Below are 14,418 nucleotides of genomic sequence, written 5' to 3'. Positions count from 1 at the left end.
AAATATCCTCCTCTATGTGAAGAGTGCACAGTGAGAATCACCGAATAAATGAACTCATACATTGCCTGGAGCCATTGTTCCTGTAACATCCAACTGAGAATGTCAGCCCAGGGACTGGGCAGATGGACAGGTGGCCTACCCTTGTACTGCCTGCCATGCACTGACTGAACACCTCTCTAGCTTTAATGTCCTTAACTGTAATTTGTCTTTTGTATTAACCACACATGGTGCTCTTGTGAAAGTTGAATGAGCTAAGGCATGTGTTGCCCCTGCCTTGTAGAAAACACTGTTCATCATTGTCCTAGCCCTGCATTTCAGGAGCTATTTGCATACTCCCTCAGAGAAAGGTCATCACCAAGGTAAAATTTGTTTGCCTTTTCTGTACTGTGTTTAACTCCTCTGGGTTCACATTTGCCATCTCAGCTAAAATCTAAGCTATATGAAACCGAGGACTGTGTTTTTGCCAGGTCTGAGTAGGTATGCAATGAATACTGTTGAATGAAACACCAAGCTATATAATTTTAGCCATCGGCTCACAAAATATGTTTTTACCCATTTTACTCAGAGTAAAACTCAAAGTCATTATGATGGACTAAAAACGGTAGAGGACATTAGAGAGAGAGCTTGAATGGAATGAACAAGGTCAAACAAGTTGTTTTCACCCCAAAGTTCTATCCATATATTATTAGTGAAGAGTGGACAGGCAATTGGACAACTATAACACAGAATAGCCTGGACAATGACTAAGATACACACCAAATACTGTGCATAGGGTTGGTAGAATGAGATCATCTGCTATATACTAAGTATTCTATTAGATTCGAAACTAAACTTTATAAAATCAATATGCATTAAAAACAGTTTTCAAACTGTATCTTGATCTCTTACTATCAATATCACTCAACTATAGTTGTCTTTCTGGTTAAATACACAGTTGACTCATCAAAAAGGAAAATCTGAAGTTATAATAATCTATAATTAAAGATGTTCAATATTTCAACAGTTGAAAACTGGGCATGAGTAGAAATGAAAGAGTTAGCTTGAGAAACATGGTAACCTTGTAGGTCTGATACGTGTTTTTGTACCAAAGCAGATTACTGTTACAAGAATAATGTATAAGAAGAGACTTCAATGTGGGTGCTTAATGACTGCTGTATCAAAGAGACTTGGCTGCTATTTTTTAAATACGCCATTTGCTTTGGTTTCTGAGCCTTAAGCACATTTCTCCAACCATCCACTGACTAATGAAGGAGAGACATATCTAGCCAGGAGCTGTATGTACCTTACTTGAATCTCCTTCCCAGTCCCGGAAGGAGCAAAGGCCACTGTTCTTATTTCTCTCCTGGTGTAGGTAAGATCAAAGAGGCTCTGTGGAATTAAGCTAGTTTTCCAGGCTTAGAAACAAACAGTGCAGAATTCTAACTTAAACTAGTTATCTTTTTTACTCTGTGGCCTTTACTATGATGCCCCACCACCACCACATCCACCCAGTCTTCAGCTTCTTCTTTCCTGCAAATTGTATGTTTTAGAAATAGCATTTTAAATGATGTAACACTCTTCTAGTGTTTGTGATGTAGTGAAGTGGCCCTTCAGTCAATGACTGCATTAATATATGGGAGCGGGAGGTGAACCACACTGTTTGCTAACACTGTATGATCATAGAATGTGTCCTGTGAATCAGGACATTTTGGAGCACAAAGGGCTTGATAGCACCAGCTGTTAGGGCAGCTTACAGCAAACTGGTAAGGAGACCTTGTCACCCTAATTACAAAAAGCTACTGATAACCTAATATGCCACACAAGAGACATCCCAATATAAGACATTTTTGTAATTCATACAGAGAAGAAAGGAAAAATGGATTTCAGCCAGGAATCCTAAAAGATCACAAGGCCGAATGGAGATGCAGCTCACAGACAGAGTACTTGCCTAGTACAGGCAAGGTACTGGGCCTGATTCCTAGTACCCTCAAATAGAATTAAATGGAAGGAAGGGAGGGAGGAAGAAAGGGGGGATGAAGAAAATGAGGGAGTGAGGAAGGGATGAGAGGGAGGGAGGAAAGGCAAAAGAGAGGGAGGGAGAGAAAAAGGGAGGGGGAGGGAGGAAGGGAGGAAGAAAGGGGAGAGGAAGGAAAAGAGGAAGTAAGGAAGGGGTGAGAGGGAGGGAGGAAAGACAAAAGAAAGGGAGGAAGGGAAGGAGGGAGGGAGGGAGGGAGGGAGGGAAGGAAGAAGGGAGAGATGAGGAAACAAAGCACCAAGAGAAACTGACACCTCTTTTCTCCAGCCAGCAGCCATTGCTCTCTAGCTAGATGTGGTTTCCCTAGAAAATCAGGACAGTTGAAGTAATTTAGAGTGCAGACATTCCAAATTTTCAAATCAGCCACAAATGACTGGTAAAGACTACAAGCATCCAAAATAGAAAATACTTTTAGTCCCTTGGTTTTCAGATTAAACATGTTCACCCTGTGTTGGATGTGGAGAGCTGTGCCACTTTGGTTGTCTTGTGTATTAAATTTGCTCAAGGGAACTTACAATTATTATTATTGTTACTCTACTGACTAAATGCATTTCACAATGGTTCACCAAGAATAAAATCAACACAAAGTTAACAAGCTCGGATAAATGAGTGGTTAATTGAGTCAAGAGTAGAGAGAAAAAGAGTAAAAGCAGAAACAAGAAAGAGATAAAGGGAAACAGGAGGAATGGGGAGATACAGTGACAGGAGGAAGGAGAAAAGCAGGAGTGTTTATCAGAGAGATGAAAGGTACAGGGTAGATGAAGACAAAGACAAATGGACAAGAACTAAGAATGAAACAGAAGGAGCAAATTAGACAGGCATCAGGAGAAAGCAAGGACCTGACAGATACTATAGAATTCATCACTTAATACACAGGTGTCTTTAGTTGCCCTGGGTGGAGTCAAACATGTTCATCTTCATTGTTCCTATAGATTATTTCCAGGCAATTCCATTGTATGCTGATTGACTCTTTCTTAGTTAACTAATAGAGAAAGTAACTGCTTTATATTCAAGCAAAACAAATCAGGCCAATTAGAAAGGCTAGCTTTGGGCATCTGAAAATGAGACATTAAATAAAGCACAAGTATTTCTCCTAATAGTCAGCCATGGTAATTGCTGTTCCTCTTCTTAATGGTGAACCACTGAGGATAGGTGTAGGACTCAGTAAGGATTGCAATTGTGTGGACTTTCAGGACCTTTTAGAAAGTATTTTACCATAGTATGAACCCTGAAAGAATCATGTGCTGTGTATTTTCAGGAACAGATTTGACAATATGTAGTGAACACTGAGAGAAAAAGAAGGAGGTAATGTATGTGCAAGGAGAATTCATGAACTCATCTAAAAATAAATACTCTAACAAATAGATGACATTTGCTACTAGTGAAAAATATATGTCCTACCCTGAGTACCCAAGTCACTGCTAATGAATCAGCCTGTTGCTGACTCTGAGGAAAACACCAATGGAATCACAGTGCCTCTAAAGCTCCAGTGGTTTTTGTCATAGGTATTGATCCAGAGAAAGGCACTACATCGCTCAAAATTTAATTGGCCATTTTCTTTTACCTGATATTCACAAGCTTAGGAGCCACAAGTAAACATGTGCATAATTCACAAGCCTAAGTTAGAAAATGTACAGGTCCTGAATGATGGAGTAGGAGCCTTTATCTTAATGCAAAACTGCAATATTTGCTATCCACTATACTGCAAAAAGAGAAAAATTAGCAAAGTTCTCATTATGATAAAAACTGCCCCTCCCCCTTACCACTATCAGAATTTGTTGAGTTCTTAATTCATGGTCCTTCATTCAGAATTGAAACATATTATTTATATACAATGGTGTTCCTTGTGTATCAGAAAAGACAGAAAGTGAAAATGAACATTTGCGTATAAAACTGCATCACCAGAGCAATGGAGGAGTCAGCTGGATGAGAAACCTATTTGTTTTCTGTAATGGAAAAAACTTAAGATGAAACTTCACCCACAAGAGTAGAGAATGCTCTTCCATTGACAATACTTCAATGGAAGTGTCCCATGGATGTGCACAAGTGGTTTTTACTTTTTGTACTCTTTCGTTTCAGAAGTTTTGAAATGGTAGCATGTCAGCAGCTTTGGTTGACTTATAGATGCAGGATAGGCAGTTGGTTTAGTTTTAATTATAACAACAGGATTTATGAAGCTATCATTAGACTTTGTGGTTTATATTGCCAATTAATTTAAAGTATTATATTTTTATATTATAGAATCCAGTAGTATTACTTTAACAAGTTAGTTATACAAATGATTATATAAATAATTCAATAATGATGTTAACACTTCATTTGCATATACATAATGTATACTTTGATAATTTGGAAATGCATGTGATGCCTTCTGTCTCATTGATATATGTTTGATAAAACATGACTTCACTGCTCTCCACTCAAGCATCCTTTTTAGCCAACATATTTTTAGTAATGTCTCGCTCTATGTAACTCCCACCATAGTCTACCAAAAGAAGTCTACATCCAATCCCTGTTGAGTATCTGATATACTGTATGTTTTTCTATATATGTTTTAATATTTATTCTTTATCTTCTGTAATCTAAGATTCACAAGAAAATAAGGTGTTTTTAATGTATTGCACTGGAATAGTAACTAGAAGGTACTGAAGAAACAGTTGAGTGAATGAATTAATGAACAAATAGAATTTTATCACAAAAGAATCAGAGTTATCAAGAGAAATCAGTGATCTAAGCACCCCACGTGTTAGGGGTTAGGGTAAATGTTGCCTGTTGGATACCTCACAGCAGAGACTTTTATGTAACCACTGCAATACAATTATACAAAGGAAACCATTTGTTTGTAAATACGCGTTTATAATAAACATTTTGAATACTTTAGTATATAAATGATTATGGGATGTATGGTAATTTGTCTCTGAAAATATGTCGTCTCTGTGGGGGTGAGATACTATGGTAACTTTCAGGCTACCTCCCCGCCCCCTGATTTCCTTTTAGTATTACTGCTGGAGAGTAGAGCGCCATGCACTAACTCTGTCAGCACTGTCCTCATCAGAGGAGCTTCACACTCAGCTAACCTTTAAGGATGTGGGGAGAGGCTGTAGAAAAGTAAATTACGCAAATTCTAAATGCATCTCTAATTACAGCCCTGTAGATGATGTTAGACTTCTTAGTCAAAAAAAGTAGAGTCTGTTTTCATGCTTTGGTGGATACAGATTGAACAATTTATATATTAGACACTGTGAAAATGGTGGAAATACAATAATGAATGAGATACATAGTTATAGATTCAATTATGCAGTTGGATATAATTCTATCAATTTACAGAACTGGGATTTGTCCTCAGTAGCTTTTGTTTCTCTATTAGGTTCCTAAATTATTTTGAATTAACAATATATTTTATGTATGGCATTTCAATTCCTCTATTGAAGTTTTAGACATACTTCCTGGTATTACATTTAATTGTGTCCTAGCATCTAGACATTGCAATGTATCTTCTTCTTCATTTACTTTGGGATACTTGGAATTAACATGGTCCCACTCGGTAGGAAATATAAGAACCATGTAGTGGTAAATTCCACTTACCCCTTTTCAATCTTCATGCTGTTTGTTTCAGAAAATTTTCATCTGTAAATATCATAAACTTCACAGTACATTTTGTTTTAAACATATATGATAAGGCAACAAGTTTTTTTTCTATTAATTCAGATATTGTGAAATTCTATAACTTTTAAGTTTCTATCTGGAGATTTATGTGTCCATATCACATACCATGATTTGAATGAGTATAATAGAAATCTGGTTTAGTGCTTTTTGTATTAAACCTGAGAGCAATGAAACATCATTACATTATCCAAACTCTAATGTATCTCACAATACACTATACCGTTGTATTCCTCCCTCATAGGTATTATTTTCTTTTTTAAAAAAATTTTTCACTTTTAGTTCTCTGTGATTCTTTTTAAATTTGTCTTGCTTAGGGGCATTAGCACATTTATTTCTTCAAAAAATCTCTCTCTGTTCTCTTATTCTCCAGTCATTTTTACATTCTTGGTATTTGGCACAGGTCCCCAGACTCTCATTAATTATCTATTCCTATCATTCAAACTTGATTTATTTCTTTTGTTATCTGCTCAAGCTTTATAACCCATTTGTTAGCAGTCCCCCAAATGCTAGTAAGTCACACTAAATAAATGAAGTTTTGTACCATTAAGGTAAATTTTAATTAAAATATAATTACATCACTTTAGCCCTCCCCTTTCCTCCTTCTAACTCCTCCCATGTCTCCTCCCTCCAACTTTTTCCATGCCCCTCTGACTTCCTACTTCCTTTCAAATTGATGGCCTCTTTTTGTTTCATTTGTTTACACACACACACACACACACACACACACACACACACACACACACACGGACATACACACACACGCACCAGCACAAATTTACAAATAAAGCCTGATGAACATGTTTTTGTTGTTTGTGTGAATATGATTTCAGGGATGACCACTTTAATTGGATATCCAGCTAAGAAGCTTATTGCTGGGAGAGGGTAATTTTCTCTCTCTCTTTCTCTCAGTAGTCATTAGTTGCTGTAATTCTTTGGCTAGGGAATAGATCTTATGAGATTATTTTCTCTTTTTACATAAGCGTGTCTGTTGATTTTGTCATTGTCCAGGTTTTGTTTAGGCAGCCAATTCTAGGAGGCACAGTCCCATAGTAAACTCCCTGGTCCTGTGGCTCTTAGAATCTTTTTAATTTTAGATATCTCACTTTACACCTTCTTGCTTTTTTTGTGTTGCTTTAATCCCATTTCTGAAAAGTTCCCCCATATTTCAACCATCATTTTCTTTGAAGCCATTTATTATTAATTCCAATATCTGTGTCCATCTGTGATCTGTTCATATTCCTTCCTTTTTCTCTTGATTATGGGTTATGAACTGCCACTTCCATTGCATGTCAGGAGGTGCCTCATAGTATAACTGACACTCTTACCTTATAATGTAGAAAGTTTAGGTTGCATTGACTGTCTTTTTTTTAAATTTTATAATTTAATTTAATTTTACATATCAGCCACGGATTCCCCTGTCCTCCCTCCTCCCACCCCCTCCACCCTCCCCCCAACCCAGCCCCCATTCCCATCTCTTCCAGGGCAAGGACTCCCCTGGGGATTCAGCTCATCCTGGTAGATTCAGTTGAGGCACATTGACTGTCTTTAAATAATAATTTATATTATTCTAGAAAATATTTCAATGTGCAATTTTAAGTATTTCCAGCTTTTGTTTTATTTCCTTTTAACTGACCTACAATTTGGGTTATCATGAGAATGGTCCTCACTCTTGGAAATTATCCTTCCTCCCATGTAGCCTTTCTGAGCTCAAAAAGAATGACATAGGCCTTCAACACCATTGGTGCCTTTAGTTTTATCTTCTTTTCTTTTAAGGGTGGGTAAAGTTGTGTGTGTGTGTGTGTGTGTGTGTGTGTGTGTGTGTGTAACTGAGCCAGAACTTCAGTACTGCTCAGTACTTGGGTCTTCTACTATCATTTTATTCTTAGCCCTGAAGCAGCTTCTGCTGCCTCATATGCATTATGCTACTCCATCTTGAACTTGCATTTCCCAACCCTTACTCAAAAATCTACTGTGTAATCCTTACACAGGTTCCAAAAACACTCCTCACTAGGTATAAAAAACACTTCTCTATTTCCTTAAAATTACAGCTACTGCAGAAGTCTCATTCATGTCTGGATCTCAGGTCAGTGAGCTTGGACTTCATCTTTATAAACCCTGTGGTGATCATGCTACAAGTCAGAAAGAACCCTTATGGGTTCACCTCTTGGGTTTCTCTTCTCCTAAGCATCCATAGTTCTATACTGCTTATTTTCTATGCTTAGAATAGTTTGCCTTAAAATGTTTATTCAGGTATATGATTGTTCACAGTGACAGGGCACCCAATAACACTTATTCATTGACCACTAAGTGTAGGATTCTCCAACACTATATCACAGTAGGAAGATACACTTTAAATATGTGCTTTTGCAGTTAGTTATACTGCCTGTTACGGGGGGGGGGGGGGGGGGGGGGGAGGAAGGGGAAGCTACAGAAACATGTCAACATTCTTCATGCTTTCTGCTTTGTTGTATTAGGCACTCCTCAGAGACCACTCTTAGAACAGAAATCACAAGGGCAAATGGCCATGAGCGAGGCAAAAAGGAAGAGAAGCAAAATTCTAAAGTTTATATGCAGATAACAGCCTATTCAAAGGCTCCAGGGCTGGAAGGAATGTGGTATATTCATATAAAGCAGAAAAAGAAGGTCTAACATTCTCTGGGTTCACATGACAGAACTGTCATTGGGTCAATATTTCATATTTTATTCCACCTGATGGCAACAACTTGTTGAGCAGACATTGTGCTAAGCTTATATTCCTAGAGAGGAAAACGGAAATACAGAGAGATTAAGTAACCAACCCTAGATCTGTACTATGATATGACTGGGGGCTGACTGCTTCCATGTCTGGACACTAAACAAATACATTTTTAAGCAGAAAAGTGTAGCATGAGCTAACATCAGAGAAAGAAAGGAAGAAGGATGAGAAGAAGAAGAGAATTAATCATGGCCACACCCTGCTCTCTACTAGCTATTTGTAGCTACTTTTACTTCACTGAAATAAAAATACCTGATGGAAATAATTTCAAAGAGAAAAGAGTATTTGGGATCACTGGTTCCTAGGGTTTCAGAGCATCATGGCAGGTAAGGCATGGCGAGTGGAGCAGCTTAGATCATGCTGGTACACACCTAGGGTAGAAACTTCATCTTAAGGCAGATGCAGAGTGAGACAGAACGTAGGCAAGGAACACATGGACTGAGTTACCTACTTCTTCCAGTTAGGCCCCATCCCCTGACGATTCCAGAATCTACCCAGATAACACTATCAACTAAGGACCAATCATTCAAAATATATGCCTAAGGCGGGGGGATCATTCTAATCCTCATACTCATACAATATAAAAATGTATTCGCAAAAGAGACATTTAAAATCATTGCATGAAGAAAACACAGATGCCTAAAGTGTAATGCAAGGCCACTTAGAGTGAAATAGTAAAAAGCAGGGACTTCTAAAGTTTAATTTAGAGTGACAACTTGTTGATCTTACCAAATAAGAGGTGAGGCAACAGGGGTAACTTTAATAGTTGTGAGTAGTTGGGGAGGAGGAATCTTCCCTTTGCCACATAAAATCTGAGCTGGTAAATACCAGAGTTCATGGAACAAACAGGAAATCAAGCAACCAGGAAACATCTCTTTTATTTCTGACAAAATTACAGAGTCGGGCTAGATGTCAAGAAATCTAATCTGAAGCAAAGAAACCAGGACAGAAGTTCCCTTGGGGTCGGTCTGTGTCCTACTACAAAAGGCTAGCAGAGCCTTCTTCCCCAACTTCTTTGTCTCCTATCTATGACAGGGTGTGATAAGACGAGATGCTGGACCACTGGGGCTGGTAGAGCAAACAAGCAAGAGGTCTCTCGCCGCAGGCCAGGTGGAGACAGGAAGGGACAGTTTGCCAGAGGAAAGTGTCTGAACTGTTTCAAAGGCAGACTGGGGGTAGAGATGTTGACCATTGGTGAACGGCTGACTAGGAAGAAGGATGTAGCGCATTCCTTACCATGGCAGAAAGGAAACAACAGAGAACACAACATGCCTGCCTGAGAATGAAATGTAAGACTATAATGCCTCAGAGTTTCCTCAGGAGGGGGTGCCTAGGGGAGAGGGTTCTTCCAGAAACAGAGAACGAGGAAGCAAATTGACATGTGTGCTACAGAAATCAGACGTAAAACATAGAAATTGATATTGGTCTTTATAGGCCCAATGTGAATTTATTGACCTTTTATTTTATGCCACAGCATCAGCCTACTCTGAGGAAGTCAGTGAGAAGGTTGTTTCACATTAGCTAAGTGGCCAGGTTGGGAGGACAATTTGTGAGTTCCTACAACGTCAGAGAGGAGTAAGGAGTAAGGAGTGGATGAAAAGTGCCACATAGTGATGCACTTTCAGATCATGTGCAGACTGGGGGACCTTGGTCCCAGACAGCATGAAGTTCTAAGAGCTCTCTTAATCAGGAGGATGATCTGTTGTGATTTGCATATTTACCTCTTCATTTTGTCACCCCCTTACATATGAGTTTTAGCTGCTGTGTTTTCATGGTGTGGCGGAGATAGATCTCTAGGTTCAGGGTCAGGGCTTGCTCAAAATCCCAAGGCAGGAACAATAAAATAGAAAAAGAACAGAGGGCGTATTTGCCACGTCCCCATCACAAAGAATTCTAACTTCAATTTAATTGATTCTCTTGGGGTTGCTTTACATCAGACAGCTTCCAAACTAGTTCAGGTGAAGAAATTTGTATTAATAAGCAGATACTGGCTTTCAGGCATTTTGAGTGGCTGGGATGTTGTTGAATTAAAAGCCGTGGGTTCCTGACAAGACCAGTTGTCTTGGGTACTTTCTGGCTTGCCTATGGAGCCACCACGGGTTTCTGTAAGTCTCCTCCAACTGCCTGAAGTCATGGTTGCACTCTGAGTGCACCAGGCTCTAATCCTGGGTTAACACTGTGGAAACACACCGTGCTTCCTTTGGAATGGCTTCACTTGAACAAGCTCCATTCATTAACGTCACTATGTGAAAAATGTGAAGGATTTCCACATATCCGGACTCCTCAACATATGCTAATGAGACTGCTTGTCAAGGACATTGATTTTCTCACTTTCAGGGAAGGCAAAGGTACTATCAGGTGATTGCTGTGTGTGTGATTTATGAGGGCAGCCACCTCCTTTGTAATCAAAGAAGGGAGCAACTAGAAGAGAAGATTGTGTTGCAGGCCCTTGACACTGGTTTGAATATTGAAATTTCAATCCAACTGTTTCCAGTGGTATTTGTTATGCTTTCGATCTGAGACCCAAAATAAGCCACCAAATTTTACTCTTGTCATCCACTGAAAATCCTTTCACTCTGTTTTTCTTTGGTAATCATCACCTTTAAAGCAACGTAAGAACTTTACATAAAAGGTAAATAAGGAAACCAACTTTGGGGGCCCTAACCCACTGTCTGTGTTTGCCTGAGTGAGCTGGCCATCTCCCCATCCTGCTTGCCCAGCTTGCCTGGTGACCCCTGCAGCCCTGGGAGTCCCTCTGTGCAGAAGGCACTAACAGAACCGCTCATGTATTTTCTAGGTTTCCTCTACGCTCAGAACAACACCAAGCGCAGCATTAAAGAGCGGCTCATGAAGCTCTTGCCCTGCTCCGCTGCCAAAACGTCGTCTCCTGCTATTCAAAGCAAGTTTCCTTTTCTTTTCGCCCCCAAATTGTTTGCTTTGCTTGTTTAGGTCCACACGCAGTGCAATTTCTGTTTCTAAAAAGAATCGATATATCATCTCCCGTGAAGCAATGTCTATTTACAGCTCGTGTTTATCTGAAACACCGCGGTACAAGCAACAGGCGCTTTTCATTTGGCAGGCTGAAAGCTTGGCGTCGGTGTCAGTAACAGAGGCCCATGCTTTCTGACATCGAGGCATGTCTGCTTCATCTGAGGCCTGGGGACTAGCCTTAGGGATTGCTTTGCCTAAAATGGTTGCACAGCAGCTGACAATTTAAGCTACATTACTTTTCAAGTTTCTTTTTTTTTCTAGTTGCAACATAAAATGTCCATATTTATGGAGAGCCATGTGGTGTTTTGATACATGTATATTCTGCATAATGCTCAGATGGATAAACATATCCATGTTCCAAAACATTTGTCTTTTCTTTGCTGCCAAATATCCAAAACCCCTACTATATCTAGCTTTTCTGGGATAAATGACATAGTCACCAATGGCCACTCTGATATACAATAAAACCTATATATAACTTAGTAACCATAAATTAACCTTCCTGTCCCTTGTTCCAAGCTATGCTTCTCAGTACCTGGTACATGCTATTATACTTTCAACTTCTATGAAATCAACTTTTAAAAAGTCTATGCATAAGTGAAATGATGCAGTATTTGTCATTCTGTGTCTGGCTTATTACAGTTAATGATGTCTTGTTCCATGAATGTTCTCCCATATGACAACAATTTATTCTTTTCCAGGCTGAATAGTGCTCCTCTGTATATATTAACTACATGGAATATACATATTTACCCAGTAATAGTTTCCTAGTAGGTTAATTCTTTTTCTTGGCTACAGTGAATAGTTCTGCAATGAACATGGAAGATGAAAGTACAAGTGTCTCTTTAACATATCAATTACATTTACTGTAAAGAGAGATTGCTAGATTATATGAGATATGTATATATATATATATATATATAGAAACAGCTATACTATTTTTATTCAATTTCTATTGTAATTTCATTTTTTAAGTATAAATTTCTTTCCCTTTGTTTATCCTCTGCCCACATTGACTAAGGTTCTCTAGAAAATCAGAACCAATACAAAAACACAATCATAAGCACATGCATATATGTGCACACATTTACATATTCTATATTCACATATGTATATTCCTATGTACATATTTATGTCTAAACACACACACACATAAATGCAATTATTTTGGCTTATAGGACTGTAGCAATGGATGGGCTGGAAAGTTAGGCAGCATTTGATGCTGTGAAATAGAATCAAGATTCTTTCTGAGGAACCCTCAGGTTTGTTCAACACCTCAACTGATTACATAGGACTCACCCCCCAGATCCAGAGTAATCTGTCCTTTACTTGTAGTGTACTGATTGTAGCCATCACCACTTTTATATACTACCTCCACATCAACACTTAGATTAGTGTTTGATGGAATAACTGAGCACTCTGGCTTAGCCCGGTTGACACATGAAACTAACTAGTGCACTGGTCTACCATCTCCTTCTTGACAACTGTGTGGCATCCTTGAGGATTAGAGATAGAGAGCCCCTAAAGAGAGGACATTGGTAATTTTGTAAAAATATTAAATGCCACTGACCCTGTAAACTTAAAAGGAGTGTATATACAAAAGGAAATTTATATTAATTCATTTCCAAGCATCAAACAGCTCCTAGAATCAGACAAGAGAAGGTGGTCTTTCCTACGAAGAAAATAGAGCATTTAGAATATTCAAGTTGTGGCTCAAGAGACAGTATGTTCACCTACCTTCTTTACATTCTGCCATATCATTTTGTAGAAACCATTGATTCATTTGGTAATTTAAACTATAAATACCACCACACTCCACAACACAAATGGAGAAAATATGGAAGGAACTTCAAAAAGAAAAGTGTATTGAGTCAAAAGTCCTATAACTAAAAAAAACAAAGCAGTTATTTTATTTTAAATAATGCTGTATCATATTAGTGAGATCTAGCAGGCATGTGGACCCATTCAGTGAATATTTTTCATAAGCTAGTCCCTATGAATTGTGTTGAGAACAGTCAACAAACCACATTTCAAAACACAGAGCAAAATCCAAAATAGTAAATACATGGTAGTCTACCCAATTAGATCTTGCATAACAATAAAAAATGGTTTTTTTTTTTTTTCCTGGTTGAAATTTCATATGCAAAATCAGTAAAAGTAGTATTGTGGCACACGGTTTTATTTTTATTTCATTGCACACTTACATGAATTCACACTTATACACACACAACAGTTCACTAGTAAGATGTAACATGTCAGCAGCAACCTACAAGGCTATAATAAAGAGGAATGAATGAACAGCTTTAATCTGAAATGGTGCTGAACCTGCAGGGTTTAGCACGGCTTGTCAGAGATGACTGGCTATTAGAGCAATTGCTTTTCTCCTCCCAAGGTGGAGTCAACATTGCCAAGTCACCTGATATTTGCTGAAAACATAGTCATTCATATAATATATACAGTTAAAATGTAAGTGTCAAATGTATCTCCATATTTGCTTAGGGAAGAACAAAATTGTCAGATTCTGCTAGCATTTTTCCTGCATGAAATATCTAGCAAAAGCAAATAAGTTTAACTCTGCCCTACCCTAAAAGGATATTTGTTGAAATTACAGCCAGGGACAAAATTGTTATAAACACAAAGAATGAGAATAACCAAAATCTCATCTTTGATAAATTCAACATCTTCATCCATTAGGGAAATAAAAATTAAAGTAGCATTAAAACTTTATTTCAAGCCGGGCGGTGGTGGCACACACCTTTAATCCCAGCACTCGGGAGGCAGAGCCAGGAGGATCTCTGTGAGTTCGAGGCCAGCCTGGGTTACCAAGTGAGTTCCAGAAAAAAGGCACAAAGCTACACAGAGAAACCCTGTCTCGAAAAACCAAAAAAAAAAAAAAACAAAAAACTTTATTTCATGTCTTTCAGGATAGTTATTATAAAGAAAATGAATAGGAATTATGGTGAGGAAAGAAATCCCTATATATCCACTAATA

The 14,418-nt window shown here is 38.3% G+C and overlaps 1 protein-coding gene across 3 annotated transcripts in view; it reads left to right on the top strand.

Annotated features, from left to right (window-relative positions):
• Positions 1-14,418, top strand: part of Kcnip4 (potassium voltage-gated channel interacting protein 4) — a 505,370-nt gene that overhangs the window by 346,624 nt on the left and 144,328 nt on the right. The window contains exon 1 of one of the 3 annotated variants that reach the window (XM_052734907.1): positions 11,208-11,334. The exons of the other annotated variants lie outside the window; for them this stretch is intronic. Within the exon in view, the coding sequence (XP_052590867.1) occupies positions 11,220-11,334 (115 nt within the window). The 5' untranslated portion in view covers positions 11,208-11,219. Of the gene's footprint in view, positions 1-11,207; positions 11,335-14,418 lie in introns of those variants that run through there. 3 annotated transcript variants of the gene reach the window in all.

The sequence above is a fragment of the Peromyscus californicus genome, unplaced genomic scaffold (assembly GCF_007827085.1).
Source record: "Peromyscus californicus insignis strain IS unplaced genomic scaffold, ASM782708v3 Scaffold_13__1_contigs__length_99412109, whole genome shotgun sequence".
NCBI lineage: Eukaryota > Metazoa > Chordata > Mammalia > Rodentia > Cricetidae > Peromyscus > Peromyscus californicus.
This window is presented reverse-complemented; position numbering and strand designations above follow the sequence as displayed.